Source organism: Benincasa hispida, chromosome 6, assembly GCF_009727055.1.
Source record: "Benincasa hispida cultivar B227 chromosome 6, ASM972705v1, whole genome shotgun sequence".
NCBI classification, from domain to species: Eukaryota; Viridiplantae; Streptophyta; class Magnoliopsida; order Cucurbitales; family Cucurbitaceae; genus Benincasa; species Benincasa hispida.
The window spans coordinates 40,830,827-40,858,082 of record NC_052354.1 but is presented as its reverse complement, the minus strand read 5'-3'; the positions used below and the strand labels follow the sequence as shown (position 1 = coordinate 40,858,082).

The following is a 27,256-nucleotide window of genomic DNA, read 5'->3' as shown; positions in this document are numbered from 1 at the left end:
ACCCTACTATACATAATGTTTCCAAGTTTTTCTTTGTTTGTCGAGTTCTCAACATTCGACCTCTACATTAGTCGAATCCTCAACCCTCGATTTTTAGCCTCGAACTCCCAAAACAACAATATTTCTCTAATAAGTTTCAAAATAACAATATTTCTCTAATAAATTTTGAAAACAACAATATTAATATTAAAGGTCCGTACAATATCTATAAGTTTATTTGTATGGTACAATATCTACAAATTCTTTTATATAATATTTTAGACTTGATTCTTGTATTTGTAAGGACGCTTAACCATATTTTAACCGTCTTAGCAATCATAAACGGGCCATAATTTTAAAAAACAAAATAAATGGGGTATTTTATTAAATCGATCTTCTCATTTATTTATACTTCATCATAGCCGTCCACGTTAAGTTATATGTTACGTAAATGAACGGTCGAGATGGAAAAGTACGGACAAAAGAGACACCCAATCACGCCCGAGTCTACCGTCTTACGACCTGCAACTTCTTTTCTTTGCTTCAGAATAGACAAACATCCGTTTCAATAGATTCTCATCTCTGAGTTACGATTCTCTCTCCTCTCTCTCTCTCTCTCTCTCTCTCATGGCAAATCAACCGTCTTCTTACCCAATTCTATGCGCCTCCTTCAATCAGGACGCTAGGTATGTTCTTCCTTCTCTTTCTCTGTGTATCAAATGGTGGTCTGATCGTTCTTTGATTCTAACTACTTCGAAACTAATTTTATTGAATTATATGAAATCTGGAGGTGTGATTCCTGGTGTAACATATGGAGAGGAGTATTGGAAAATTATGTAGTGTTTTTCTGTTGGTTACGTAATTCTGTTCGTGTAGAGTTTTTTGTGAACTAGCTTGTAGGTTTCTTTTAAAGGTGCTTATAGAGCTAATAAAGTTTCCTCTAAAATTAAGTGGCGATTGTGAAGCGCTGTACGTGGAAGAGTTTGAATCAATTTCATACACCCACATATCTATGCGAGTATGGTCTGACGCTCACCTTACTATATCTGGTTATCAAGAAAACTCGTTGGATTTTAAATTCAAGATAGATACCCACCATAGTTTGAATTCATTCCCTTTAGGCCCTTCACTTATTTTTTAGCCCCAACAGTCAATAGGTCAAACCATGGTGCCTGAATAAAATTTATATAGATTATCAACCACAATGATGAATAAAGAGATAACATAAGACATTCAATGATGAGTAAAAAGTTGGAATGACACTTGGCTCGTTGAAAGACAATAGAATCAAATTTTCTTTGTTGTGGCTTTTAAAGAATTAGAAGATTTGAGTTCTATGTTTACTCATCAAGTTATTAGTATACTTTGCAAGCTCGTAGTATAGTAATAAAACAACAAATAGTCAACTAAATAACATTTTCAATCATTGTTGTAGTTAGAACGATAAATATCATAGTCATGATAAGGACTACTGCCTATTGTGGCGACTAGAGGACTTAGACAATGGGATCCTCTCTCCCTCCTCGTCGTGGATGTTCTTAGTAGAATCCTTAGCAAGTATGTTGTTGGCAATGTTATTGAGCCTTTTGAGGTGGGGGAGGATAGGGTTGTCCTATCCCTTCTCCAATTTGCTAATGATACCTTGTTCTTTTGCTCTAGGAAGGATAGTTCGTTCTTGATCTTGAATCATGTTCTAGCTTTCTTTGAAGAGATGTCGGGGTTGAAGATTAATAGAAGGAAGTGTTGTATTATGGGGATTAATTGTGATCAGGAGAAGCGTAGAAGTTGGGCAGATTTGGTCGGTTGTGGCATTGGTAGCTTTCCCTCATCTTACCTTGTTCTTCCTCTTGGAAGTAATCCTAAGTCTACTTTTCAGTGGAACCCTGTTGTTGATAAAATTTGTAGGTTAGCTTTGTAGAAGAAAGGTTTCTTTTCAAAAGTTGGTAGGCTTACTCTGATCAAATCTATCTTGAGTGGTATCCCCGTGTATTTTTTTTTCCCTCTTTAGGGCCCCTTGTGAGGTGTGTAAGAGCTTGGAGAAGCTGATGCATGACTTCCTTTGGGAAGGGGTTGGAGAAAGAAAAGGAAAAGGATCGCACTTGATTAGGTGGGAGATCATCAAGGGACCAGTTTCTTTAAGGAATACATATTTCTAGGAAGATCATTGGATGGGGGAGAGACCTCTTTGTGATTTGTTTCCTCGTTTTGTATCATTTGTTGTCTCTTAAAAACCATTTTCTTACCAGTTTTCTCGTGTGGTCTGGGAGCTCTTGTTCCTTTTCCTTCGGATTTTGTCGTTCTCTTTCTGATAGGGAAGCGGCAGATGTCGCTACACTTCTTTCTTTACTCAAGAGTCATTCCTTTAGAAGAGGGAGAAGTGATGTTAGATTTTGGAGCCGTAATCCTTTGGAAGAGTTCTCGTGTAAGTCTTTCTTTCATTATTTGGTTGATCTTTCTCCCTTAGGGGTGTCGGTCTTTTCGATTCTTTAGAGGATTAAGATTCCTAGGAAGGTGAGGTTCTTTACTTGGCAAGTTCTTCACGATCATGCTAACATGATGGATGGGCTTGTGTGGAAGATGCCTTTGCTTGTTGGGCCTTTTTGTTGTATTCTTTGTCGGAAGGTGAGGAAGACTTGGATCGACGATTTGAGTATGCGAGTTGTGTTTGGGATCTTTCTTCCAGATGTTTGGTTTGATGGTCGCTCGACACAGAGACGTAAGAACTATGATCGCTTTTTGGGAAGAAAGGCCGTTTTTTATGGTGTGCGGGGGTGGGCACGATCTTATGGGTTTTGTGGGGCGAACAGAACAGGAGAGTGGATATTGGATAGGGATCCTTATGATGTTTGGTCCCTTATTTGATTTCATGTTTTTCTCTGGACTTCGATTTCAAAGTTTTTTTTGTAACTATCTTATAGGCATTTTTTTGTATAGTTGGAGTCCCTCCTTGTAGAGGGAGTTCTCTTTCTTTGTGGGCTTGGTTTTAGTATGCCTGTCTATTCTTTCATTTCTTTCTCAATGTAAGTAGTTTTCATTAAAAAAAAAAGAGAGAAAAAAAAAAGGCTATTGACGATCAAGGTTGAGATCACAATTTGTTAGCGTGAATTAAATGGCAATACTTGAATGAATGGTTGGTAATCATAGGATTTGAGTTATTATAGGAGTCCAGATTTTATTTGAAGCTTACAGTTATGTTGGTCCTTTATGCCATTGTAGAAAGTCTGTGGAGAAGAAAAACTGAGAGTTGAAATTCGAGAGAATTGGTGAACCAAGTTTGTATTTTTGTAAAGAGTTCAAAGCCTAGTGACATTTTTTTTTCCTCCACTTATACTTATCTCAGCCTTTTGGCTAAAGATCAATTGTGTGACTCTGTTCTTGCTCAGTTATTTTTATTGTCTCGATACTCTCTTTGAATGTTGTCCCCAGATTAGAAGCAAATAATGATAATAACAAATAAATAGATAAATATCTAAGATATTGGTTTGGTTGGAATTGGCAGTTTATTTGCAATAGGCACGAGAGATGGTTTCCGAATATTTGATTCCAATAATGGAAGGCTATGCTATGAACGTGGTATGTTTTTGAGCTAGATTCTTTGTCTTTTGTTCTAATTTTAATTTTTTCAGCAAATATGCTTTTATAATGAACCGAATAACAAAAAAATGAAACTGTTCAAGGTTTTTTTTTTAAAAAAATTGCATTGTGCTATAAAGAAGTTAGAACCCCTTATGCTAATCTAAAATGACTAGCTATGCAACATACTCAGGCTTGGTAAATTTTGTGATAAGATACTCAGTCTTGTTGATTGAAGTCAAGTTCTTGCTGGAGCCTTGATGTGTCCTGACGAACGCCAAAATTTTCTTTTTTTTATTCTAGATTAGTACAAAGTATATTTACAGTTAACTCCAGAAATTATGAAGTATAGACTTGAAGTGTTTGTATGAAATAGTTTTCATGCACGAAACTGTCTATAGCCAGATACTAGTTAATGAAGTGTTGCTATTAAGGCATGGAATCAGAAATGTTACATGTTTGCAAAATAATTTAATTCTCGTCATCTTTTCTCTATATTTCACACATATATGTAAACACATGGGCACAGTACTCGATTTCGTGTTCAGATAAAAATGAATTTGAGTTTTCTTTAACGAGTTGATATCTATTGTTGTTTTTGCAATCAAGTTCACAATTTTTTATTTTGAAAAGAATGAACTTGAGGATTTTTTACTTTTTAGTATTTGGAAGTATGAAGCTCTTGAGTTCACTATTTGTGTTTGATCTAAAATTTTCACATTCTCTTTTGCTAGCTCTTGGTGCATTCAATATTGTTGAGATGCTATTTAGCTCTAATCTTGTTGCCATTGTTGGAGCTGGCGAACAGGTGATTTGGAAGTTAACTATAGCTTAGATACAATTCAATATTTATCTATCGCAACATGCATTATCGCACATTTTGTGCACCTGGTTGCCAATTAATGAAAATATATTTTTCTTTGATTGTCCACAGCCATCTTTATCCCCACGTCGTCTTTGCTTGTTTAATACAATGAGTGGAAATGCTCTTAGAGAACTGAATTTTTTAACTTCAATACTAGCTGTTCGCATGAATAGGAAAAGGTAAAGAGAGAAGAAAATTTAGCTGTTTAAGTTGCATTATTTTTCTAAAAATGGTTATATATTACAAGAGACGCACATTCCATTATGATGATGTGGTAAATACAAATTTTTATTATATTTTATATCTTATGGATTTGATTTTAGTATGAAACTGCTGATGGTAGTTGGTAACTTGAACAAATTGGTGGCAGGGGTATCTTGTATGCTAATTTGTAGTTGACAGAATTTTATAAATGAACTTGAGAGATGAAGCTAGGGCAGATGATCTGAATACTAATTATTGATCCATATGTCTTGAATATTTTTGACATTTTCTTATATATTAAGTTATTAACCATTGACTATTTTACCTACCTTTCAAATCTAGTATCTATGTAATCAAGCCTATTTAATCCAAGAAGCCATCTTCCTATTATTAAATTTAAGAGTATAAGATATTTCTCACATTTGGGTTATCCTCTTTTTTTCTATCATTAGTCATCTAGCCTTTTTGGTGTCGCCCCCAAAAGACCACAAATCAAAAGAAAAGAATTTATATATAACCAAACTACTCCTATTACTAAAAAGATGTAGTAACAGTGGCAAATCTGGGTCGATCCATAGGGAAGCACGATTTGTTTGTTAGGCTAATTTGCTAGTTGTAGCAATAAATGGGGGGTTTGGTATGGTATAGAGAATGAATGTGAAATTTAAAATAAAACGGGTAAATGTACTCAAGGGTTGAATATTCTATCCCTTGGGAGTAATTGGGTTCCTATGTAATTCCTCATCATCGGATTATTTTTATTAACTCATATTGATTATGCTTGACACAACAACTTGTTTGATTGGCCCTAACAAGCATCTACAAAGGCAGACAACTAATTAAGACTCAATCATGCAAGTGACCTAAGTTTAATTAAAACTTCTAGTGAAGCCCTAATTAACTAAATGCAATCAATTCTACCAAATTCGTTAGTGGTTGTGAAGAATCAATTAAAACTTAAATTAAGCCCTAGGTTTCTATTGTGAAGTTAATTAATTGAATAGCCAACTTGATTAACCTAGTTTCCTTGAACCAAATCAAACCAAACAATTTAGGATCCAAGACTAGACTAAAAAACCCTAGCATGCAAGATTCAACTTTTGTTACTCAATGACTTAAGCTAGACGAAGAAACAATACATCGTGCAAGTCTAAAAATCTTTAGCAATCGAATTACATTCAAAGGAACGATTGTCAGTCAAACCGACAAACATAAATCGAAAATGAAAAAACATTCAAGGATGCATAAACTCAATATGAAATTAATGCAAAGAATCCTCAAAGTCATTACATAGGTTACATCCCAAGACCTAGAACCGAGAAACTCACCTCAACGACTTCATCGACGAAGGAAGAAGAGATGAATTGATCCGATCCATGGAATACAACCCTAAAATAGTAAAATCTAACCTAAAAGAAAATGCAAAGATAATGAAAGATAGGTTGGACTGACGGCCTCTCTACTCTCCATTACATTGTGCATTCTTCTCTCTATTGTGTGTCCAAAACCCTAAATAGGAGGGAGTATTTATAGAAAATTTTGGAGTAGCGTCGCGGCACTTCAACAGGCCGTTGGGCATCGTGCATAGCGCCTCTGCCCCCTGCGATTGATCCATCCACGTGCGCCTCTCTTTTTTTCCCCATCAAAATTCGTAGTGCTGTCGCACTTTCGCTGGGGCAAAAATGTCATTTTCCCTCTTTTCCTGTTTCTTGATTCATTTAAGCTTGAAATGCATCCAAAACGTCCCGATGGTCTCCTCTGCTCTTTTATCTGTCAAAAACCCTCGATAAAACATTAAATACTTAAGAACCAACAAGATTTAGGTGGGAATAAATAGCTCCTTTGGAGAGCTATCAATTAGCTTTTGAGAAAATATCCTGTAATTTTCTTTTTGGTGGCTTCAATTCTTGGGTGTAGTTTGTGTTTTTATTTTCCCTCTTTTTGGTTGTACTTGTTGATGGAAGTGGCGAAAATATGTAAATTTGCTAGCCAAAATGTCGTTTTGCAATGCTCCCCCACCTGAAGTTAGTTCTTGATGCGGTCTGCGATGGACTTTTAGACTATTTCTTCTAATTGGAAATCCAATCTTTGTGGTCTATTATTGAAAGAAAAAAAAAAGTGTACTTATCCTTTAAGTAAAACTAAAACCATCAAACATACTTGATTTACTAGAAGGAAATTTGTTTATGGAAATGGTGGGTGCACTAGACCCTTCCATTTTCAGAAGAGGAATTTATGAGTTCATCATGACCATTAACCAACTGAACTTTACAAGCATCAGTAACTTTTGTTTTCGAGTTAAGTTGAGAATAATTGTGTCAGTTATTGTAGTAGTAATCTGGTATTTATGGTATGAAAAGGAATGCAAGGATTTTCAAGGATGTTTTCTCATCTTTCGGTAGTTTTTTGGATTTGATTTTATTTCATACATTGTAGTGGTAGCATAGATACCTTTTCGGAGATTATATAGTCTTTCATCTTTCATTTCCAGTTGGCATGGTCTTTTATTATTCACCCATAGGTGTTGGTCCATTATGCTCCCTTCATTTCATTTATCAATGAAATTTGTTTCTCCTCTCAAAATAAGTTGTAATAAAATAAAATAGGAACTTATAAAGTTTTCTTTTTGTTTTTCTAACAGTATTTTGATCTGTACTGATTCTAAGATTTGATGGAAAATGCAGACTTGTTGTACTACTGCAAGATAAGACATACATATACGACATAAATAGTCTCACAATCTTGGACAGGATTGATACAGTACCAAATTCAAAAGGTCAGGTTGGTATATATTCCTGTATGTACTTGCTATCCGTGGCACACTATGTTCATGATAGAGAATTTTGTCAAAGTTTCTAGCATTTATTTACATTGCTGTTCTGTTCAAGAATTTTCATGTGCTCATTGTAATGCTTGAACTTGGTAAAGAACTTTTAACTCTGTCATGTTTATATTTTTATGGCTCATTACTACCGTAGACACAATCAAGAAAAGGCTTACATGCTTAATAAGTTGACCCAAATCTTACATGCTTAATAAGTTGGGTTTTTATTCTGATGTGTAAGTAATAAAAACTTGTTAGTGACTGTGGGTTCTTTTCCGAAAATTAAAATTCTTAGGAACCTGTGCATTCTCCCCTAGTTTGGACGGTTGCTTCTTAGCTATTCCAGCCAGCATCACGAAGGGATCTCTGTTGCTGTACAATGTCATGGAGCTTCAGTTGCACTGCGAGGTTTGGGCTTGAACTTTCCTTGTTGGGAAGGAAGAATAAGATGTAGGATACAATTAAAAATTGTTGTCTGACATGATCTGTATTTTTTATTAACTGTCATGGTTTTATTTTATGTTTTTTTTGTTGTTGTTGTTGTTGGGTTTTTTTTTTTTTTGTGGAACAAAAGAATTGCCATGGTTAGTAATGCAAATTTGTAGATCCTAGTTAAATATGCATCTGTGAGAATGGGTAAAAGTGCAGAGACTCGTTTCAGGAAAATTTGGGAACAGGATCTAGTCTGTACTGTCACATTCTTAGAACAATCGAACATCCTTGATAGTTTCAGTTTTTTCATATTTCTAATTGATACTTTGAGTTTTACTTATTGACCATGGCCTTAAATGGCAATAATTTATGCAATTTATCCTTTTTAATTGACGAATTTTGTTTTTTAATCCCTTTTTTAATTTTAGCTTATTGTTTTGTGGAAATTTAATTACAGATAGATGCTCATCGTGCACCGCTGGCCACAATGGTCCTTTCTTCAAATGGGATGTACATAGCAACAGCATCAGAACAAGGAACTATGATTAGAGTGCATCTGGTATCAGAAGCAACTAAGGTGGAGAATACTATACCATGCCCTCAAAAGTCTCTGTACATTTATATTGGTTATTTACCGCCAACCGTGTAAGATGCTTTGAATGATTTTTGAAATCATGATCAGAAAATGAGTTTTTACCATCCTATCCCTTCTAGAACCTTATACTAAAACCTTCTGTGGCTTTTGGACTGGTCAGAACAAATTCACATTTTCCCGGTAAAGTTATTGGAGCAAAAATGGTTTGAGATTGATAGCATTGAATGTCAAGACTACCCCTTCTGACGCATTGAAAATTATTAACAACTTGCATATTTGTGATTGGGCGAGCTATATTCATCTTGAAAGCAGGGAACTACTTTTTGTTTTTGTTCTGTCCGTCTCTGTGAAGCTTCTTCTTCTTCTTCTTCTTTTTTTTTTTTTTTGGTTTTTCCTTCTTTATACAAAATTTTGAGACCAAAAACTTTAAAACCAAAATAAAACAAATAAACAAGTGTGTGTGTATTTTGCAGCAAAATAAAATAAATATCAACCGGGTTAAATTATAAGTAAATTCACCTCTTTCATTTCTTTGGTAATTCTGCCATCTTTTTGTCGACCATGTCGAAGAATTTTTCCTTCTTGAGATGATATCTAACTCAAAATTTTTAGCAGTCATATAGTTTCCGCAGAGGATCATATCCATCAACTATATTTTCCTTGTCTTTTGGGCCATGTTCTCAAGTTCCAGAAATTCTGGTGGCAACTAGTTCCTCTGGTTCTGTTCATGTTTTTCCTCTTGGATTTGCTATAAACCAAAGGTGACTATTATGCATCTGTTTTCTCTTCAGAAATCCAGGAATGAGGTTAAATTATTTTTTTTACATAATGTTGTACGAGTATTTACGCATGCTTGTGGGATTCTTTAGTTGGTATCTTTACGGCTAGGCTTTAGTTTTATGCACATATGTTCCGCTTCACGTCATAGGTATTTTTGGTGAACCGTCAATATGCATTATTCATCATGATCTTGATGTGTTTTCCTAACCTTTTAAATACTGACATACCTTTTAATTTGATTCCTTTTTTTATTACTTCATTCTTTTTTATATTTCACCACAGAACTTTGAGGTTCTTAGCAACATATAAATCTTTCAGTCTGTTGGATTTTGAGTCCNTTTTTTTATTACTTCATTCTTTTTTATATTTCACCACAGAACTTTGAGGTTCTTAGCAACATATAAATCTTTCAGTCTGTTGGATTTTGAGTCCGATCTGATGCAAAATAGATGAAGTTACGATGATAACTTTCTTGCATTGGCAGAAATTCTACTTCTGAAAGTTAATGAATTTTTGGAGGGTCATGTCAACGAAGAATGTAGATAGGAGCACATTGTGATTGAGGTGTACTCAAAATAAATTCTATGTTAAAAACTTATCGGGAATTCCATACATCTGTGAAATTTAATCTTTTCTAGCTATATAAAAAGTTTGTCTACTATTAATGCATGTTGACATGTACATCACGTGCTTGGATATCCCTAAAACTTGTCTGTGTGTGAGTGGGTGGGTGTTGGGAGGGGGGTATTCCTGATAATTCATAGCCATTAAGTCTGTTGTAAGCTCTTCATGGTGTAGCATAAACATAATGGTTCACTCTCTTTCATCCTTTTTGAGCAATAGATTTTATGCCACGGAGATTGAGATGGTGATCTGATTGTCCTGCTGATTAGCTTGACCTTATCTGGTTCCTTTTTCCTCAGAAGCAGCAGAAGATCAGGTGGCTTTCTTGGATCGATAATGCCTGACTCAATAAGTGATAAACTAGATCCAGCGCATCATCACATAGTTCATAATGCTATACCAGCAGGAATCAAAAGGTATAACATAATTGAAAATTTTCTTTTGTAATATCTAACCATAGTGCTTTTTTATTATTCAAGTCAGCGCCCCCCCTCCTCCTCCCCCCCCAAAAAAAAAGAAAAAAAGAAAAAGAAGAATGCCGTTGATCTTTGATCCACAACCTTTTTAATTGTTTAAGCTCAACTTTTTTGACTCGGCATACATATATAGCTTTCTTTTAGAAAATCGCATAATCATCCTAGTTTTTGCTGAAAATTTCGAAGTTGAGGTTCTTTGCTATTAAGGTTTATGAAGTGTTGTTTTGCAGCTATGCAGTGATACGTAAGGTCGACAGGGTTTCTGACACTTCAAGTTCTGAAACTGTAGCTTGCAGGTGAGTTATTTGTAATTCTGCTAGCCCTGAGTGCTCCCCTTTCTGCAACTTATCCTTCCTCAAACGTATTTCCAGATCACGTACAAATGGGTGTTACAAAAGACCTAACACAAAAACATAATGTTTAAAAGGACAAAAAACTAATTGTTAACCATTTTGGATTGGCCTAGTGATAAATAAAGAGCATGAGTTTGATAAAGTACTAAGAGGTAATGAGTTCAATCCATAGTGGCCACCTACCTAGAATTTAAATATCCTATGAGTTTTCTTGATACCCAAATATTGTAGAGTTAGGCGAGGTCTCCTATGAGATGAGTTGAGGTGTGTGGAAGCTGGCCCGAACACTCATAGATATCTTGGAAAAAAAAACGAAAAACTCTAATTGTCGAGAATAAGAGACAAAACATAACCACAAAGAGAGAGATGGAATGGTTGATGAAACGGTCTTTGGAGGATAAGTTCCTTAATTCCACCAAGTAAAACCCATTTGATTAGGTGAGAACCATATTTGCTCATTATAATCCTATTTAACAAAGCCCCATACTCTTAAGAGTACTGCCACTTCAATTTTGCAAACAAGATTGCTTATGACTCTCAGGGTCAAATGGACGCGTTATGAACTTCAAATTTACAAGCGAGTACTCCATCCTCTTGACACCTTTTGATAGGAATCCTATTAGGATAGGATAAGAAATTGAGATATTAATAGGTATTAAGGGTATGTTTGTATTTAGTTAGTGAGTTTGTTGTTGAATTTTGTTATCAATAGAGGGAAGGGGAATGAAGAATGTTGATACCAAAAAATGGATCAGCAATGAATTTGGATTTTTGGGAGGAAAAAAGTACCAATGCCCTACAAAAAAAAGAACTTGGGTCTTCGAACTGACCTCGAATTATTTCGCCCAGATGGACCAAATAGGATGGGGCCCAAGCTAGTCAACCCAATAATGGGCCAAAGCATATGTGGCATGTTTGTGCTCGGCGTTCTTTGTTTTGCAGGGCATTGATACTATTTTCTTTCCAAAAATACAAATATACCGTTCATCCATTTTTCGGTATCAACGAGGAAGATAAGCTATATTTTGGTCAATGATTTAGGGTTTGAGAGAGATCTAAAGGAAGGAAGGGTCGAAGTACCTCAAACACTTAGTTTATCTTGTAATTTCGTCATCATTTATATTTCAGTATATTTGGATTCTATCACATTTCTTATGAAATGCCAACTTGAATTTAGGTAGTTTCTCAGAAATGAACGGCTTACTTTTCATCTCAGAAGCTTTAGATTTGTTGATTGCTTACAGAAATTGTTACCGTCTTTCGAGTGAAACTATATTTCAATTTTGGTAAGTTATTTCTAAAAGTTAAGGTCACAGAATGTTTAGATTCATGATTCACGAGAATGTGATCTTTGAAGGACCCCATAAAGAAAAACTCAGTAAAGTAAATAACTTCTTGGAAATAGTTCTTTTTCTAGGAATGACTAAGTTCTCTCTCATTTCATTTTTGGCTTTTAATACAGGGCCACATTAGCAATCATAACCTACAATGGTTACTTCCAGGAGTACACCTTAAGTCTCAATGACCAGAACGAGTTCTCGAGAAGTCTGGACCATGAATTCAATCTTATGACCACAATCACCGACAACGACGTTAGGTTATGAGTTTGTTTGCTCTATGGAAGCCAAGAGAGTTCAGAAAGGTTGTCCATTATGACAACAAATGACACCGTTGCTGGTGAGAGCTTCCAATCAACCAACCTATCGAATAAACTCATAAAAAATTATATGAGAAAATACAACAGTAGAGTTAATTAAAATACAACAGCGTAGGTAAAAGTTCTTACAAAATTCAGTAAATAGAAAAGAAAATACAACAGTAGAGTTAATTAATAGTGTGGTCTATAGTCATGGCATGAAGTATGTAAATTAAAAAATGATATGTGCTCTATTATTTTGCTAAGTTATCGATTATTTATTTATTATTATTATTATTTTGTTTGTTCTTTTTTATCATTAAGATAAGAAAATGAGTATAAATGATAAAAAATGAGTATAAATCAATTATAGTTAAGTTATGCTTATTTTGACATTAAAATCGTATCGAAAACAGTCTTTTATGAATTGTTATATGCTTAGAAATTTTCTTGCTAAGATCCAAGCATCCTATGTTTAGGAAGGATGGGCCAAAAGGACTTGATCAAGCCAAATTGTGCTTTTTGAAATACATACATCATTTATAGGGTTGGATTATGTTGAATCGAGTGGATACAAACTTGTGATTATTTTGAATTTCCACTAATTCATCTCATTTCTTGGGGGGAAAAAATGAATAAGTAGCTATAGTTCTCAACTATTGATTTCATCATCTAAAACTTTAAGTTTAAATTACTAATATGTCCTTGAAGAAATAGATTCTTGAAATTTGAAAAGTTCAATAAATTTTTGAACTTTTAATTTTGTATTTAATAAGTTTTTAAATTTAAATTTTGTGTCTAATTAATAATCTATTCGGCAATTATAAAATTCCGGAATAACCTAGTTTATTATTCCGTTAGAAATAAAATTCAATTTCATGTATATCTGTCAGTATAAAAAATGTTAAATATGCCGAGACCTGTCGATGATTTATTAAAATGAATTTTTCCTTGGTTATTGAGGATGCATCTTTGAAGGCTGTAATTTGTATTTTATTTTACAAAATAATGAAAATTTACTTTAGCATTTCATCTCCCCAGGCCACCTTTGTGTCTTGTTGTAATCGCAATGAATTGTTGGACTCACCTTTAAATTTGTAATCAAATCGTGCAGATTGAAGAATGGGGATATTCGATCTAATTAAAATTTGAAAATTACGTGAGACTCACTACCAAATGTTATTGTAATAGTATGAGAATAATGAATGTCATATTTACTCTTACCTTTATCATTATTGTCACCGTTATGGTTATTGTTAGAATCAATGGTAGCGATAATAATAAATGTAATAGATTCGAAATTCTAAATAAACACGATCAATAGCTATAAAATTACGTTTACAATTTAAATCCAATATGATTTATTCATCAATAAGTTTCATTACAGTTAGGCTAATTTTCATTTCTAATTGGTAAACGTTACCTAATATAGAACAACTCAAAAAAGTGTATAAAGCAATTTGAAAAATTGATGTAATACAGTCGAGCAAAGTTTTTTGGCGAGAATAAATTGGAGAGAATCATTTTGCTAGCAAGAACATGTTCTTTTTTTTAAGTATTCACAAGGCAAGAGGGATATTAAGATAGCAAGAATATGTTAAATATATCTTTTGGTTTTAGTGCAATTAACATTTATTCAATCATTCATCTCTTTAATTGTTATACTAAAAAAGATGCAATCTACCTTCGACAGATCTTATAGAAAGTAAGATGTTTAAAATGTATACGATGAAGGTGAAACTATTCTAACCAATGACATGCTAAAGAGATTTTTGCTCATGTTAATGAGCATGCGATACAATGTGTGATGTTCCATCTACTCGTATTAGCATTTCATATTTTTAAATGTTAATGAGCATATCGTATAAATTGACAATTGGAGTTTAGATATTACCATCACAAAGATGTTGTCATTACTTTTTGCAACATAGAGAATCTTCATTATCATGTATGTTTAACGATAATTTTCTCTTTTCTTAATATAAAATATAAAATGACTACCTTCACACGTGCATTTTCAATTTAACAGTTCTATTTATAAAATGACAGCCTTCACACGTGGATTTTCAATTTAACAGTCCTCTGATAGAATTTAGAAAAACTTTAATCGAAGAGTATAGTGTTTGAGTTAATAATTATTAATTTAAGGAACTAAGTTTTTTTTTAAAAAAATAAAATAAAATTTAATGTACTAATTGACACGAACTAGAAAGTTAAAAATCAATCGATGAAATTAGTAGTTTTGAGTTTTAATCCACTTGAAATGGTTGGTTTTGCGTTTTATTCCACCCAATTCGCTGAGTCCTACACTGTAGATTTATATAAAAATAAATAATTAATTAATTAATTAAAAAAATCAACTAGAAAAAGTATTTTATATTAAGGAAAAGAAACAATTTATTTTCTTTCTGCAAAGGAATAAGTATATCGGTTTAAACTTAGGCTTTCGTAAATAAATTAATTTAAACTCAACTTTTTATTTAAAAAAACCGCTTTAAACCCACTAATAAATAACCTTGAACTAACTTCTTTAATGATAAAAATTAACTAATACAAATTACAGAGAGATGCAAAAATCAAACCGGTAGTTATGTTTTTTCATCAACTCATCTTTCATTATTTTCTTCTACTAATTTTGTAAAAGTTGCATTTCTTGCTACTTTGGTGAAATTTTTATAGAATAATGATTTTATTTAAATGATTTAAAACTAATTTTAATTAAAATTTAAACCAAGTAAAAACTGCTCCACATTCTAACAAATAATTTAATTTGATTCACTTATAAAAGTTTAAATTGATATAATTATTACTTTGAAATTTTATAACACGACTCCAAAGTTTAAGAGTATAATTTCATATATCAGTTTGAAAATGCAAAAAAATATTTTCGGAGAACCAATTTTCACAATGTCCAGATCTCGTTTGGTAACCATTTCATTTTGATTTTTTGGTTTTTGAAAACTAAGTCAAACACCACTTACACCTCCAAATTTCTTCCTTTATTATCTACTTTTCACCAATGATTTAAAAAAACCAAGCCAAATTTTGAAAAGTAACTTCTAAAAATTTATTTTTTTATTTTTTTAATTTGACTAAGAATTCAACTATTGTACTTAAAAAAGATACAAATCATTGAAAGAAAATGAGAAGAAATGAGCTTAATTTTCAAAAACCAAAAGCAAAAAATAAAATGGTTACCAAACGGACCTTGATTAAACAAAAGAAGCAAATGTAATGGGGAAGGTGGCTGAGCTCTAGCTTGTCCAGATACCATGGGACCAAAACTTAGAAATGGGAAGCAAAAATGTGTAGAAACAAATTAGAAGAGATTTAACTATTGCTTTGACATCCCTCTCCTAGATTTGTCTCTTCTAAATGAAACCAAAGCTTCAAAAGTTGTGTACCTGTGGGTTGTGGTGTCATTTTGAAAGAGGAAAGTGGGACTTCCAAAATGCTCAGTTGACAGAATGGAGTTTACAATGATATGTTTCACTTTCAGCCCCTTAAACCTGTTATAATTAGTCAGATTAATACATAAACATTTCACTTAAACTAACCTCAACTTGTACCTAGAACTTGACTGTGATGCAATCCATCTGCTCAGATTTGCATCTGATATCTTTGAAGTTGATTGGTTTTCATTTTGAAGAGAAGATTATCTATTCTTGGTCTTCACAAATTTCACTCTTGAAGCTTTCTTCTCCATCTTTTCCCTCTTCTTCCGAGTCTTCTCGTCCTCGGGTTCATCCTAAATGACACATAGGTATACACATAAATGAAAAGAGAAGAACAGGCCTCATTTTTTAATACAGAAATCTTGTTTGGAGTGGGGATAGATTACCTCTGAACCTTGCGATAACAAACCTCGAATTAAACCAGAAGATTTATATATCCCAAATGCTGGAATCTGCAGAACAGAAAAATGAACATTACATACTAGTGAGATATGCCTCCAGGTAATATATTTTGAATTTTCTTTCAGATGCACAAAAATTCATGTTTAGAGAGAAACATAAATTAATAGATGTACAATTAAAGTCATTTCAGAAAGATAAATTATTGAGTCATTGATATTATTTCACACCCAACTATCGAGGTTTGCCCTAGGCTATAATATTAGCACTAAACATGTCTAAGTTCAATATCAAAAGTGTTTGAACCTTACCACAAGGTAGGTGTACCAAAACTTCCCAGACAGGATTGACATTATTTGCACAAAGCTTGTAATGTAGATCACATCATGCAAATAGCTGCAAAAAACAAGATAAACCATCAAAAAATTTCAATTAATTATTGAAATGCCAAGAAATCGCTTATGGATGGAAGCCTTAAGCCAATACAGCTCAGGGGGGCTTCAAAGAACTTGTAGTCATATGAACATATTGGTTCACAACTGGTGTAGCGACAAAGTCAAATACTTCATCCATATTATAAAAAACCACAGCTCCATGTTGCTATAACAATATTTTCCAGGTTCAAATGATTTAAAACTCAATCTCTACCGAACACCACCTTTACAGCTGAATGGAAAAACCCCACACAAAACCTCTCAATATTTTGTAAAGACATAAACATTAGCATGGATTTATTCGTCACTTTGATGATCTATCAAACACGTCCATTGATAAAAGCAATCAGTGGAGCAGGACCATTTCCCAAAAAGCTTAAAACCAATAGGCCAATACCTTTTTAAGCTGCGAGCTTGCTTATATGTCAATATCCAATTTGAAATATCTTCAAGAAAGAAAATTCAAAGATCCAGTAAAAGCAAATGGCCAAACAACCATGATTGTTGTGTATATTTCCCTCATGGAGAGTTAATACGCCAATAGACAAGTATACTAAATATCAATTCCCAATGCTATAAATGAAAGCCAATTTAGTCCTGAAATTCAGGAGGAAAGGAAATGATATCCACAGAGGGAACTGAAATAGAATAATATGCTGCAGTTGTATATCAGTGAATTGAGCCATCAATTGCCGTGCACGAGCGATCTCTCTCTCTCTCGCTCTCTCTCTCTTTTTTTTTTTTTTTACTTGGGCCAAACCGTTATCTCAGCTGTCATACAAGCAAAGGGGGAAAGCAAGGCCTCTGAAGCTACCCAATGATGAGAAGAAAGATTCTGACGAGGTTGGTATGGCCAATATTCAAAAGATGAAGGAAGAAGAAAAGGCGCCCAGGGATCTTAGAGCAAAGGCCCAACAGAAGGGGTACCCCTTTGGAGGTGCTGGGCTTAAGAAGAGTGGGAAGAAATGAGAGTTAAGCCCAGCAAATCACTAGTTACTTCCATTTCAAGCATTTAATACTGAATTTTGGAATGACAACCAGGAAAAACAGCTTCAGTTTCCTCCAGAAATTTGATCTTTGGTGAACAATATCATACCAATGCTTAGCAAGTTTCAGAGAAACGGCTCACCTTAAAATTGGGTCACAGAACAATTAAATATGCCAGGTCTGTACTCAACGATTATACTTTACATAATGGTGACAAAAAACATGCATGAAACTGACATGTGATGATATACATTAAGAAGACAGAAGACATACCCACAAATTCCACCAGTACTCATATCAAATCCACCATCTAGAAGTTCACCATCATCGCCATAGGTTGGGTTTGCCATTTTTTCAAGTTGGTTGTAAGGAATAAAATAAGCTGCGGATGTGACAATCAGACCAATCCAGTGTTTCCAGGTGAAACTTGAATGAAAGATCAGCATCCGAACCAAGATATAGATAACCTGCATAAACAACTCAAGTTACACAGAGTAAACAACATAAGCCACGCTGCACTCTTAGGCTTAATGAATTATGGTTAGAGCAAACATGACGAAGTTTCAGGATATGCTCAGAAGGATGCTTATAAGTTATAACTTTGACAAATCTTAAAGAAAAAAGTTAGAAAACCTAAACAAGAATTTACAGACCAAGAAAAAAAAATCTGAACTTACTGCATGAAACATATAAACAATCTAAATTAACTCTCCATCTTTCAATTTTCAAGTCATCTCATATTGCTCTGAAGAAATCACTAAAGATCTTCCTCAACCTTACATTCCTACGTTTCTAGTGCACATTTGTTGATACCTGCGCAACTTTAATTTACAATAGTCTGATTTGGAGAACATGCATTTGGGGATTTTTACCCAAGAAAAATAAATAAACAAATAAAGACTTTCTTCACTCTTCGTTCCATAACATTAGAAGTGAATTTGATAAATTAAAATTTTCAGTAGATGGACAGAGAACGCAATAGTAAATTGTTTGTTTATGAAACAAACACCTCATCCAACCCTATAATTACTTCCAAGTCAATTAAAGAAAACGAAACGTAATTTTGATTACTTCGAGGAGCTCCAGAAAATCTTATAACAAGAATATTCGATTATCAACATTAGGACACAATCAATTGTTGCTTCCTTATGAAAAATTATATCACCCTGCAAAATTACTTCCACCTCCGAATTCCAAGTCAAATCACCAGAAGTAAAACGCATAATACAAAGGAAAAACCGATAGATTTTGACTTAGAACTCCATAGATCTTTCAACAAGTAGACTCAATTATGAACAAGAATAATAAATCATTAAGTACGGATGTAAAAGTGAAGAAAAATTGAGAGAAATGATGAAATAGAAGTTCATACGTTGCAGGCTATGATAAGGCGACGGAGATTCGCCACATGACGAGCGTTCTCTTCCTTGCGCTTCTTTGCACCTTGGTTTGCCATCTATGTGAGCTCGATTCCGAAACTGTGAGGGGAAATTGCAGCAAAATGTTGGTGAGTTTATGGCTGGGTATCTGAATGAACCGAAGAGGAGGAAGAAGAACAATGGCGCATCTGATTTTGATTTCACGTGTAAATTGGGGATGGCGGAATCCTAATATTCATTAAATTTATGGAAAGGACGAATATTTGAAAATATTGAGATGATTTTTTTTTTAATATACAATGACAAAAATAGGTAGGAGTGGAAGTATTGTCAAAAATAGGTTTTTAAATCGTGTATGTGAAAGTATTGTCAAAAATAGATTTTTAAATCGTGTACCCGGTATACGATTAGCACTAAATCGTGTATCGGGTACACGAGTTCCTGTCGATCTGGCACGCGCAATCTATCGTGGCAGTCATGTAGCGTTGACTAAGGTAATCGGTGTACGGTACACGATTACCTTAAGTCGTATACCCAGTACACCGTACACGACTTCCTCCTCCATTAAACCGCGTCACGCCCCTTCTTCTTCCCGCTTCTGCCTTTTTTTGTTTCGTCTTCTCCGTCCAAAATCATCCGAAATCTTGCTCATTTTGCTTCTATTTTGTGCATCCAAACGTATCATTTTGCCTCCATTTGTTCGTCCGTCCAAAATCATCTGAACGCTTCTATGGTAAAATTCTTTCCCTATGTTGTTTTTTAATATATAATCTTCCTATATATATCATTTTGTTTGCATTTGGACTGAACTTAATGTGTAGTTTATGGATTCATGATTTATTTGTTGTGTTGAATCTAGAAATATATGTATATATTTATCTATTTGTTGGACTGATTTTGTCTAATGTAGTTTATGAACTTAGAAATTAGATTTTGTTGGGTTGGATGATTATGTATTTGTTGGGTTGAATGTATAAATATATATATATATATATTTATAAAAATGAAGATTGGTTCATATATATATTATTTTGTTTGCATTTGGGCTGAATTAAATGTATGATTCATGAATATATTATTTTGTTTTTATTTGGGTTGATTCAAAGGTATAGTTTATGGATCTTAGTTTATGAATCTTAGATTTGGGCTGATTTAAATGTATAATATTTAGATCTTATATGTTGAACTTAAAAATTGGATTTTGTTGAGTTGACATATTAACATTTTTTTTCTTAGTGACATTGACGTTGAAGTTGATGAATTATTTGGAAACGACAATAGTGAGGAACATGATCTTCAGTTGGTATTGGATATGTTCATCCAAATAGATTGGGAAATTACAAATTCAACGTATGAATTAGGTCTACTTTGGAAGAAAAGAATATAGGTGTAGATAATTGTAGTTTAATACAAAAAGGAATGTTGTTTAATATCAAAGAAGATTTACAGCTTGCTGTGAAAAAATATTGTGTGACAGAACACTACGAAATTGTTGTAGTGGAATCAAATCAAGATCTTGGTATGTCACATGTAAATCATGGACTGATGGTTGTGCTTCGAGGTTACGGGCATGTCGGCGTAAAACTCATGGGATGTTCAAAATCACCAAACTTCAAGGGAACACTCATGTTTGTTTTCAGAATTGACACAGGATCATTCACATTCAAATTTTATGAGTATTGAAATTCAAAATTTCGTTAGAGAAGTACCTATGACCCTACTCCTAAAAGCAATTAAAAAACAATATGGCTATAATGTTAATTATAGACGGGTGTGGCAAGCCAAGAGAAAAGCGTTATTGTTGTGTTTGGTGATTGGGAGAAATCATATTCAGAGCTTACGTATTGGTTGATTGCTCTTGTTTATTACAATCTAGGAACACAAACAAATTGGTTTTTCCTTCCCTCTGATGTGTCAGGTACGACTATTTTTGGACAAGTTTTTTGGTCCTTTAGTCCGTAAGAGAAGGGTTCAACCATTGTAGGCCATTAATCCAGATCGATGGAACTCATCTCTACGGAAAGTATAAGGGAAAATTATTGACCGCCTTATCTATTGATGCAAACATTCGTCCAATTGGTCATGGTTTTTGTGGGCATTGCGTGAATATGTTACCCAAAGAGAGGGTATTTGCTTGATTTCTGATAAATATAAGGGTATTCTTGCTGCAATTAATAATGAAGAAATTGGTTGGAGTGAACCTAGAGCGTACCATCGATATTGTCTTCACCATATTGCCAGTAATATCAATACGAAATACAAATCAAAGCAACTAAAAATTTTGGTGTTTAAGGCAGGAAATTAACACCAAAGGTGCAAGTTCATTCGGTGCATGAAAGAATTGAAACAATTGTACCCTGAATGTCTTGAATATTTTTCAGACATTCACTTGGAAAAATGGACTCAGTCACATGACGGGGGTACCGCTATGGGTGGATGACAAGCAATGTAGCTGAATGCATGAATGGTGTTTTCAAAGGTGCTAGAATGTTATCAATTACTTCTTTGGTTAGACTAACATTCTATCGTACAATACTGTATTTTGAACGCCGAAGACAAGAAATCAGTGAAGCACTCGATCATGGGGACATGTATACAGAATATGCCCTAAAAAAACTTAAGAGGTGGAGAAACGAGCATCTGCACATACATGACATCTATTGACAAGGAAAGTCAAACTTTTGAAGTACAAACTAGCACAAGTACGATTTCTCCCTATAAAGGACAACACACCTAAGTTTTGAGCTTGAAAGAAGGAACATGTTCTTACAATAAGTGGTAGTCATTCAAGATTCCATGCTTTCATGTAATTGCATTTTGTAATTACATGTGTATGACATACATACCACTTATTGATGAATGCTACAAATTGTCCAATTTCAAGCGTTGTTATGAAGGCCGCTTCCATCCAATTCAACATCTAGATTATTGGTCAGAATTATCATTTATAGAAGTTCGTCCAAATGCGGACTTACTACGAGAACAAGGTCAGCCAAAAAGTACGCGCATTCATAATGAAATGGATTTAAGAGAGGCAAGCCAAAAAGTGCAATGTACAATTGGTAAGAGAGAAGGACATAACAGACGCACGTGTCCACAACGTACATTAGGTGTTTCATCTTCGAGTCATTAGATGTATTTTTTTTACTTATATTTTTTATGTAATTGTATATTTTATGTACTTGTATTTTTTATGTACTTGTATTTTTCATATAATTGTATATTTTATGTACTTGTATTTTTTACATATTTATATTTTTCATGTAATTGTATCTCTTATATACTTATACTTTTTATGTAATTGTTTCATTTTATGTAATTGTATATTTTATGTACTTGTATTTTTTTATGTAATGAATTTATGTAATTGTATCTTTTATGTCATGGATTTTATTATATAATGTAATTTGAACTTCTTAAAGTAATGGAGCATGGTCCTTCTAATCCTATACAATTATACCAACAAAATACGCATCGTTCACAATCAGTATTGGATAGTTCTTCCACTGTAGTGTTGAGTTGTCGGAGAAGGGAGGCGACTGCACAACATACTATTCCATTTGATCACCGCATTATTCCCTATGTTCAGCAGGCAGGTTTTCTTGGGTTGCAAAAATTGGTTTTATCAAGCTTGATTGGCACCTTATTACTGCTCTAGTTGAGCGTTAGAGACCAGAAACCCACACATTTCACCTGTCTTGTGGAGAATGTACGATTACGCTGCAGGATGTTGCCATATAATTTGGGTTACAAGTGGACGGGCAACCATTGACAGGTTCACTACAGTATGACTGGAAGAACGTTTGTGAAGAGCTCTTAGGCGTTCTACCAGAGGATCTGAAAGGATCAAGATTGAGTATCCTCTTGTTGGCGTCCCAGTTTCCAGAATTACCTCCCGATGCCGATGACATCAGGTATGCACGAGCATACATCATGCAGCTTATTGGAGGATTTTTATTTGCTGACAAGTCAAATACTCTAGTACGTCTCATGTTCCTCCCACTATTGTCTGATTTTGAGCACGTTAGTACGTACTCGTGGGGTGGTGCATGTCTTGCATAGTTGTATAGAGAACTTTGTCGGGCTTCAAAGGCACAAGCGTTGGAAATAGCGGGGCCACTGATACTACTACAAGTATGGGCTTATGCCAGATTTCCAATTATAGCACCACAAATCCAACTACAGACCCCAGATCATCGTTCACTTAGTGCCAGATATTATTTCATTTATATATTTATTTCATTACCATTTTATGTAAGAATATAAATTAATTGTATTTTTTATAATTTTAGATGGTGTGGTGTATTAGCTGCCTCTGAACGATCAGCAAATATGTTACTCGTGTACACAAAAATATTTAACATACTGATGCACAATCAGGTAGCAAATGTATATATAAATGAATATTTAAAACATTTTAGATGTATACTTATTATTATTTTTTTGTCATATTATTTGGACGTCATACACACAATAGATTTGGTCATTCTTACCTGATTATTGTCGTGATGGTGAAGACATCTGGTTAATCGTTAGCCTTCTTATATGCTTCCATATAGTAGAGTGTCATCATTCAGATCGTGTGTTGAGACAGTTCGGTCTGCGACAAACAATACCTTCGTTGTTCTATACACTCTCAGCACCATATCGATTTGAGAGGTAAACACAACCAAGACTGACGTCGAATCTCTGCGGAATATTTATTCTACTGGCATGAATGACATGATCATTGTGCACAAGGAGAATTAACAAATGGGTCAGCTGTATCAGGCGACTACTTTTCCTTGTACAATTCAATCACGAGGCGATTTATCACACCTGACGGCACTTACTATTATGGTAAGAGATTTAAAATCAGATATTTTCCATATATATAATATGAATATTGTTTAATATTTATTTTTTTATTGTACAAAATAATTTTATCGACGATGTTCAACAATATTCAGTACAGAACAACTTACCAAACTTGGGTTCAATGTGTCAGCAAACATTGGTCAACGTAGAAGGTATTATTCAACAAACAAACGATTCAATGTTGCTAACACCGATCAAAGACGTATTCGCCATAGACGACAGCGACAAGGGGTGAACCTAATTTAGAGGGACACGAAGGCAACCCCACGAGGGGTAAGGGCCAGGGGTCGTTTTTAAATTTCATGTAAACTTTCATTTTCAAATTGTAAATATTCTTTAATATCATGACATTTTTTTTTCATATGAGTGCAAGATGTTTTCATTGTAGATTAAATATATAATTAAGTTTAATAATGAAGGAATTTGTGGACTCATTCTTAAAGTCTTTTGTTATACATCTACAATTAAAAAAAAATTAGTCAACGCATTTAAAAAAAAAAAAAAAAAAAGCAAATCGTGGACTGGATCCACAAGTTTGCATTTGACCGGTCAATCAGTCAACCGACGTGGTGCTGACTGGATTAAATGGTACTTGTGTATTGGGTACACGAGTTTACCATATGGCAATCGTATACCCTGTACACGATTTCACTACTCCAATTTTATCAATAGTTTTCCCAAACACCTATTCTTAAAAAAAGTTCCTATCTTACCTTATTTTTGTCATTATATATTAAAAAATATTATTTAAAAAAAAAATCTATTGAGATTAAAATGATATGACCTAAAAATTGGGTCAAAAATGTTAAATGATCCAAAATTTTGGGTTATTTAGATTTGTGGGATGGTTTTGAAATTTAATTATGGAAAATGGGTATTTTGAAGTTATTTAGGGGAAAATGGTTCTTTTTTGTTCCCATCCGAATGCGTCTCTTGAAAAGACGCATTCGCCAATATTTTATTAATTTTTTTAAAAATTTATTATGTTTTTTCTCCGCATTAAATATATATGAACAAATGCATTCTGACCGTGCGACGCGCGTTAGAGGAGTTGTCAACTCACTCTGAATGCGTCTGTCCATTTTTGTCTTCTTCCGACTCCTTCCACCATAAAAAACCCGCTTCCCTTTAATAGACAAATTCATCTTCCCCTTCACCGAATTTATCTTCCCCTACACCGAAGCCCTCATTTCATCTTCACCCAAAACAAAATTCCCTTCATTTCTTCCACCTTCTTCATTTATTTTCAAATACCGATCATCTTCTACCTTCAATTCCACCTTCATATTATTAATTTGTTTTAGTGTAGTATTTTATTTAGTAAGTTGATATACTTTTGTTATTTAACAAAGAATTAAGTTTTTGATAATTTTTACTAATTTTTTTAATGTTTATTTTGTTTACCATGGATATTATATTGAAGAAAAATTCTATAAACCATTATTCAAAGTTTTTTTTGATAAGGTGCAATATTTTTCTTTTAATAAGTTGATATATTTTTTATAATGGGTTATCATAAGGGAGAATCATATGTGATTAACATTGTGTTATATATGTTGCAGTTAAGTTTTAAAAATAACTCTAATAAATACAATAAACTTTAATGTAGTCCGTTTTACTGCTGGTTGGTATTCAGTATTTGGTATTTGGTTGGTACTCTATTGTTGCTTTTCTGGTTGGTATTTGGTTATTAAAATGAGTATGTCTTCTTTGGTTAAATATAATAAACTGTGAGTATGTCTTCTTTGGTTTTTATCTACTTATTTAAAAATAATTATCTTGCAATTTTATTGCTAATTTGGTGGTTTTTTTTAGAATGAAAAATTTTATTGAGGTGATTTTAAATGGAATCAAACCACTCACACTTTATTCTAAAAGAAGCATAAATTTTCTAACCAAGTCTATCCAAATGAAATCGTTAACAATGGTTGAAATTTGAAAAAGAATTCAATGTGAGTCTTCGTATGCTTCGTTATTATCGTTGAGAAAATCTTGAAAAGAAAATCTTGAACATCTGAATAAAAACCAAATAATATTTCTTATGCATATCAAATGATAATTATTTTTAAAATATAATTTAGAATGTTCAACTAGATTTTTAAAATATTACATCATAGTCTCAAATTATTTATGTTTAAACATATAAAAAAATCATTAATAAAAAAAAACATATTACATAGTAAAAATAATGTTTTTGTTCACACTTTTAGTAAAAATAATCTAACTCAAATTTTTAAAAATAAAAAATTGTCTTTAATTCACGTTCAAAGAAAATTTTAACAAGATCTAAAAATAGGTATTTAAATATGTTCTTAATGAAAAAGAAATAATTTTTTTTAAATGTAAAATTTATATTAAATCTTTTTTCATTTTGCCAAAATTTTAAAATTTATTAGTAGTTTTTAATGTAAAATTAAGAATATGTTCCTAATGGAAAAAAAATAGTGATATTACTTTATTTTGTGGAGAAAATAAAAAAAAACTAAAACAAATTAAAGAAATAATTTAAAGTTAATAGTGGTATTGGATTTAAACTAAAACTTTTTATTTTATAATTAATTAATTGGATAATTTATTTCATAGTGCATTAATTGGAGACTTAATTTTATAGTGGATTAATTGAAGAATTTATTTTATAGTCGGTTAATTGGACGTTTTATTTATGAAATGATACAAAAATGTAAAATGTGTCCAATTTTGTATTGACAGTAGCTATTATTTTTGAGAAAATTTTACAATCAAGTCATTCAAAGGTTATCTATATAGTTATTTACTATTATTTGGAATGATGTATTGATTGTTGAATATTGAATGTTTGAATGTTAATGTTAATGTTATTGTTACTAATATTATGTTGTTGTTGTTATGTTTACTGTTTATCTAGTCAAATTATTTTGGATTATTCACCTTAATATTGTAAATTTTATGATGATTAAAGAACAAATATTCATGTCAATATAAAAGAATATTTATCATTGATTTATGATCAAATGATGATGCATGTCTTTAGTAACAATATTTATCATGATTTTATAACTACTTTTTATTATTATTTTGTTTGAAGGTAGATATTATTTTTTTAAAAAAAAAAACATTCCTTTATACAAATAGTAATAACACATTAATATAGTTGGCCTAATATATACTTACATATATTATAATAAATATATGATTGCATTGGCCAAACTACGACGTTGTGGAATTTTTATGTTATATGCATGGAAATATTGTTAATGGGCCAAACGGGATAGAATATTATAGGCAGCCATCTCTTCATATAAACATACATCGTCAAGTTGACTTCAACACATTAATCGATGGACTTTGTGATGCATTAATATTGTTTTTATGGGATCAGATGAACGGGGATGTTACCACAGGGCCATACAACACTCGGTTTTGTA

General features: G+C 33.0%; 3 protein-coding genes across 7 annotated transcripts; 2 read left to right on the top strand and 1 right to left on the bottom strand.

Annotated features, from left to right (window-relative positions):
• Positions 1–508: 508 nt before the first annotated feature.
• On the top strand, positions 509–12,638 carry LOC120079788 (autophagy-related protein 18b). 5 transcript variants are annotated; one of them, XM_039034176.1, is made up of 11 exons: positions 509–665; positions 3,479–3,552; positions 4,287–4,360; positions 4,487–4,596; positions 7,306–7,397; positions 7,741–7,853; positions 8,335–8,454; positions 9,085–9,233; positions 10,176–10,292; positions 10,583–10,648; positions 11,883–12,311. In XM_039034176.1, exons 1-11 carry the CDS (start codon positions 607–609, stop codon positions 11,884–11,886), a joined length of 978 nt encoding a protein of 325 aa, XP_038890104.1. In that variant the 5' UTR covers positions 509–606; the 3' UTR covers positions 11,887–12,311. The 5 variants fall into 5 exon arrangements, with proteins under 5 accessions (XP_038890104.1, XP_038890103.1, XP_038890102.1 ...); XM_039034175.1 differs by having other exon boundaries at positions 510–665; positions 9,088–9,233; positions 12,168–12,638; XM_039034174.1 differs by having other exon boundaries at positions 510–665; positions 12,168–12,638.
• Positions 12,639–15,600: 2,962 nt separating this feature from the next.
• Positions 15,601–19,225, bottom strand: LOC120079407 (transmembrane protein 208 homolog). Its single transcript, XM_039033572.1, has 5 exons — positions 18,989–19,225; positions 17,890–18,083; positions 16,507–16,591; positions 16,183–16,248; positions 15,601–16,089 (listed from the first exon to the last, which is right to left on the bottom strand). The coding sequence occupies exons 1-5, from the start codon at positions 19,070–19,072 to the stop codon at positions 15,997–15,999; spliced, it is 522 nt and encodes a 173-aa protein (XP_038889500.1). The 5' UTR covers positions 19,073–19,225; the 3' UTR covers positions 15,601–15,996.
• On the top strand, positions 17,052–17,883 carry LOC120079598. Its single transcript, XM_039033825.1, has 2 exons — positions 17,052–17,157; positions 17,312–17,883. The coding sequence occupies exons 1-2, from the start codon at positions 17,052–17,054 to the stop codon at positions 17,596–17,598; spliced, it is 393 nt and encodes a 130-aa protein (XP_038889753.1). The 3' UTR covers positions 17,599–17,883.
• Positions 19,226–27,256: the final 8,031 nt, after the last annotated feature.